The sequence below is a fragment of the Pecten maximus genome, chromosome 12 (assembly GCF_902652985.1).
Source record: "Pecten maximus chromosome 12, xPecMax1.1, whole genome shotgun sequence".
Taxonomy (NCBI): domain Eukaryota; kingdom Metazoa; phylum Mollusca; class Bivalvia; order Pectinida; family Pectinidae; genus Pecten; species Pecten maximus.
The window spans coordinates 10,335,853-10,340,714 of record NC_047026.1 but is presented as its reverse complement, the minus strand read 5'-3'; the positions used below and the strand labels follow the sequence as shown (position 1 = coordinate 10,340,714).

General features: G+C 36.0%; 1 protein-coding gene across 1 annotated transcript; it reads right to left on the bottom strand.

Moving 5' to 3' along the window:
* Window positions 1-3,010: 3,010 nt before the first annotated feature.
* LOC117339791 lies at window positions 3,011-4,090 on the bottom strand. The gene has a single exon (XM_033901501.1). The coding sequence runs from the start codon at window positions 4,088-4,090 to the stop codon at window positions 3,011-3,013; it is 1,080 nt and encodes a 359-aa protein (XP_033757392.1).
* Between the last annotated feature and the right edge of the window lie 772 nt (window positions 4,091-4,862).

Genomic DNA, 4,862 nt, shown 5'->3' with positions numbered 1-4,862 from the left:
AAACATGCCCGAAAAGCTTTCACCTGAAAATTCGATAACAAAAGTTAAGGAATCAAGAAATTTTGTCTTTGAAATGAAACTAGCTAATTGGCTTTTTTGTACATTTTCCTGATTCTTGGAAGGTAGAGGTAATAAAACCCATATATAAACGTAAAGGTGATCCTGGTAACTTAGATAATTATAGAGCAATAAGCCTTGTCCCATGTCTTAGTTAAGTGTTTACATTTATTCTTAATATCAGGTTAAATAAGAAGGTTTATGAAATAAATCTAATAATCAGACCGAATTCGGAAAAAAACCCATTCTACTATTGATACATGTAACATCTCCATGCCTTAAACTTTATTTATTTTTTCCTTGAAACAAAGTTATTTTGTTCATTTATATACTTCATTGGGGCCTTTGGTTCGGTCTGGAGAATATGGCTATGGAAAACAATCCAGAAAAGTAATGTAACTGGGAAAAATTAATACCAAATCCTGTTTAAAAATAGAAACGAGGTACATGTATCTGAAAAATTCAGTTGTAATATCGGGGTTAAACAATGTGAAAATGTATCACCATTTTTATTTGTCCTTTATCTGAATGACCTAAAAGAAATTCTTGGAAAATAAGGTCTTAATTGTATACAAAAAAAAACTAAACAAAAAACCCCCCAGATAATTTCGGTAAAAATATTGGAATTCATATCAAACTGTTTATATTTCTTTTTGCGGGTTATACAGTGAACATGTCCGATTCGGCTGAGGAAATCTAATCAGCTCTGAATACCTTTGAAGTATATTGTAATCGATGGAAGCTTGATATAAATACAAATAAAACTTAAACTGTTATATTTAATGATGTGATAGAGGATCTAGAATCATTTTCCTATTTGGGAGATTTGATGAAATATAATGGGAGCTTCTTCAAAGCAAAAATGAAAATGTTGGGGGAAAAAAAAAAAAAAAAAAGCCATGTTTGCTGCATACAAGAAAATATCCCTCTACCGGTAGACCTACATTTAAAAGTGTTTGACTCTTACGTATTACCAATACTTTTGTGTTCAGTAGAAGTATGGCGCTTTGGAAATTTAGGCGCCATCGAAAATCTATATTTACAGTTCTGCAAGCGTATACTAAATATCAAATTGTACTCTAAATTACTTGAGACATGGTGAGATCGGGATATTTCCATTATATACAGAAGTTATGCGTTTGCATAATTGATATCTAGAAGTAATCTGTTTAGTGTTATACATAATTAATATTTAATTTACAGGCAAATGGAGTCATGGAGTTCAAATGGTTAATGAATGTTCAGAATATATTTATAATTTAATAATAGAAACTAGAACTTTATCTGGGATTATCACACAATATATACTTTTAAATGAGATAACTTGACATATCTTTGAAACAAATATTAAAAGAACAATTTATCTAAAAATAGTTTAACCATATATTGATAACTCTTCAAGAGGATCTACCTATTCTGTCTGTTAAAGATTTTTTTTGAAAATCATCTTGTCAAGTTAAAGCCAAAGGAAAGACAAATTATTAGTAAATTAAGAATTTTAAATATGCACTTACCTAAAGAAACTGGAAGATGGATTGGAATACCCAAAGAAACTAGAACTTGTAAGCTATATTTTGATGAAATCGGTGACGAATGCCATTATTAATTTTAAAGTGAACATGCAGCTGTTAAGCAGATAAGACAAGTATTTATTGCAGATAACTACTGTACTAATCCTAGCCTTGTCAAAATGCATGGACTATTCATCATATGTAACGTGAAGGTTTTATCAAATTTCAGCAATTTTTTTACAAAAAACTTTACAATCTGTTGGATGTTTTTCATTAGATTATCATTAGCATTTGTTCTGTATTTTGTATACATGACCCCAGGAGTGAGGAACATTTTGACAAGCTTCTCAGAAAGCCAATCTATAGACAACTTGTACTCTTTTGTGTCGAAAATCCTTTAAGTCTTCAGATTCAGTGCATTTGTATTAATCATGCAATACAATACTGCCGTAACACGACATACACAAAAATAAAACATGACATCATGATCATCGTACCAACAGTACATATATATATATATATCACGCCATTCTTATTATACCAACGAGTATATACATATATTCATATTTGACGTCATCATTATACATGACGTGAAAACAACAAATATTTGACCATGAAAACATTATGAATACAGTATGAAAACATCGTTTCACGTGCTGATTTCCCAAACTTTACGACATATATCAATACAACTGAAAAATAGTCCTCGTTTCATTCAGTAAATTCCGTTTAATTTGCCATCTATTCATATAAAATAATTCTAATTTAACAGAAATTAATGTATTTTATGTCTTTTTGTTTTAGATAAGAAGCAAAACTAAAATACAAAACAAAAATCGATTAGAATTTGAGGAGCGGAAACGATGATACATTGGCGGAATCACCGGCTGTTCCATTAATTCAGCGTCTTTTCGTATATAAAGATCCAAATTTTAAAATGACCCTGTTTTTTTTTTAAATCGTCTTTATGTTAATATATGAATCGAATGGATATTTCTTTCATTTTCATGGCGGATAGATAGCAGTAGCTATCTACATATCCCGTGTTGCGCGTTAATCTTTATTTAAAACATTTATACAGAATGATACACAGCATTTCTGATTATCTAAAAATGCAATATTGTCACTTGGCAATCCATACCGCTAGGGAAACCTTTCGTTCGCAACCATATACTAATTATAACTGAGTTATAACGAACCCTACACATATATCATCATCATACCTAATACTGTATACGACGTTACTTCTACACGGAATTCGTACTAATGAACCTTACTCAAAAATGCATCAATAATTTACCTAATATTGTATAAGATGTTACCTCTATAGGATTTCGGATGAACGGACTTTGCCCGCACTTGTTATACACCCAATGCGACATCCCTACCCGAAACCCCCTAACCCCCAGCCCCCGCTTCATTGATGCTATAGATTTAAGTATTCATATGTTGTCGTCAGTGAATTTGTACACCTTGAGTGTAGTAGATTCCTGGTTAGAAGTAACCACGAACTCCTGTTTGGTTGGATGGACCACTATACAGGATGGTCTGGTGATACCGGACAGCTTGGACAATAATACCCTCCCACGTGACCCGTCAGGTGAAACGAGGTAAACGTTTCCGGACCCGTAACCACAAACATACATATTGTCATACTGGTCTAGTCCGATACCTACAGGCTCTCTCAGACCAGGATCCCTGTACCTGTAGACTACTGCGTCACTGTCTAGTCGTCTACACACTACGTCATTGTTATCTCTGTGGTATACAGTAGACTTATATGTAGATACTGCGAGGTATGTGCTATATTCTCCCCTTTTTATTGACTTTGTGACCTTCCCATCGATAGACATAACCTCCACACTATCTGGAGTACCGACCAGGATGTTGTCCCCTTGTACTGCTATACCACAGGTATTAGGGGGACTACTGATCGTGTTGATCACGGACAGCTGGTCATTCTGTAGTGTATATCTCCGTATCTGTTTCTTGTCTACAGCCACAAATATCTCATCAGCAGTACGTCCACGTGCTATATCTGTAGGGCGACCGTTAACTTTATATTCTCTCGTGTAGGAATATTTATCATCAAACAGTACTAGTCTACGGTTACAGTAGTCTGTGATAAGTAATTCATTGTTGTCAGTAAAGATTCCTCCCCTCAGCCAAGGCGTTCCCTCTCCTCTAAGTGTGCTGGTGTTAACCGTATGTACACAAGATACCGACCCGGTCCATACATCCACCGCGGCCGTTACTGGAGTAGTCTGGACTGTCAGATGCTGCAGAGAACCCATTAAGTCAGAAGTCGAAGTCGAGTCCGATAACGTTGTAGCTGAAGGCGTCAAAAGCAAAGATCCTATCAAGGAACATATACGGCCATTTGCATTCTGTGACACAGGTGAAAGTGTCGAGGTGACGTCAACATTTCCCGCGGTTTTCATTTTCATGATTTCATCAACCGTTTCCTCTAGCTTCAGTGTGATGTCAAACCTATTTGGTTCGTTCTTTGTATTTTGATCCATACGCCGGTAATGTCCTGATATCTGATTTTTTGTTTGTTCTCTCACGAAAAATCGTTGACGCTCTGATAACTGTTGATCTGAACGTGACGTCAGTAGATGTGCATTTTCCGCGTTGATGTTGAAGGTGTTGATATACTTCCGTCGAGACAATAGTTGTTGTCTGTATATTCCGCATTTATCTTCGAGGTCAGATTGAAATCTTATGTTGAGGCTATCGAGCTTTGTCTTTAGCTTTCTGTATCCTGTCGGTCATTTCCGCTGAAGCTTCCTTTTCTTTTGCGTTTAGTGTTGTTATCCCTAAATCGTCCTCATCTAACATCTTCTTTGTTTCCTCTGTCAGCTCCTTCCATTCTCTCTCACCGGGACTCTGTTTAGCTATTGTCTTCTTGATCACATCCTCCATTGGTTTAACATTGTTACATTGTCTGTGTGACACCGACACACAGATACTACAAGCACATAGCGCTGTGGTCTACACAGTACACGTCCAGAGGTTTTCCACTATGTTTATGACAGATTTCGTAGACTGTTACATCACGAAGTTGTCCAACATTGCCAGAGATGGAGACAAGTTGATGAGCAGCTGTTGCCTTGTTCCGTTCATGGCAAATTCTACATTGTTTACATAGCTTCTCATCACACTCGGTACACGTGACCTCGGCAGAGTTCGATTCTTTTCCGCGTAGACATGGCTCACAGAAAAGGACATCGGACGACTGTGCTGTAAGGGAAACAAGGGAATTATTTTTCGGAAAACATGTCGCCCATGTAC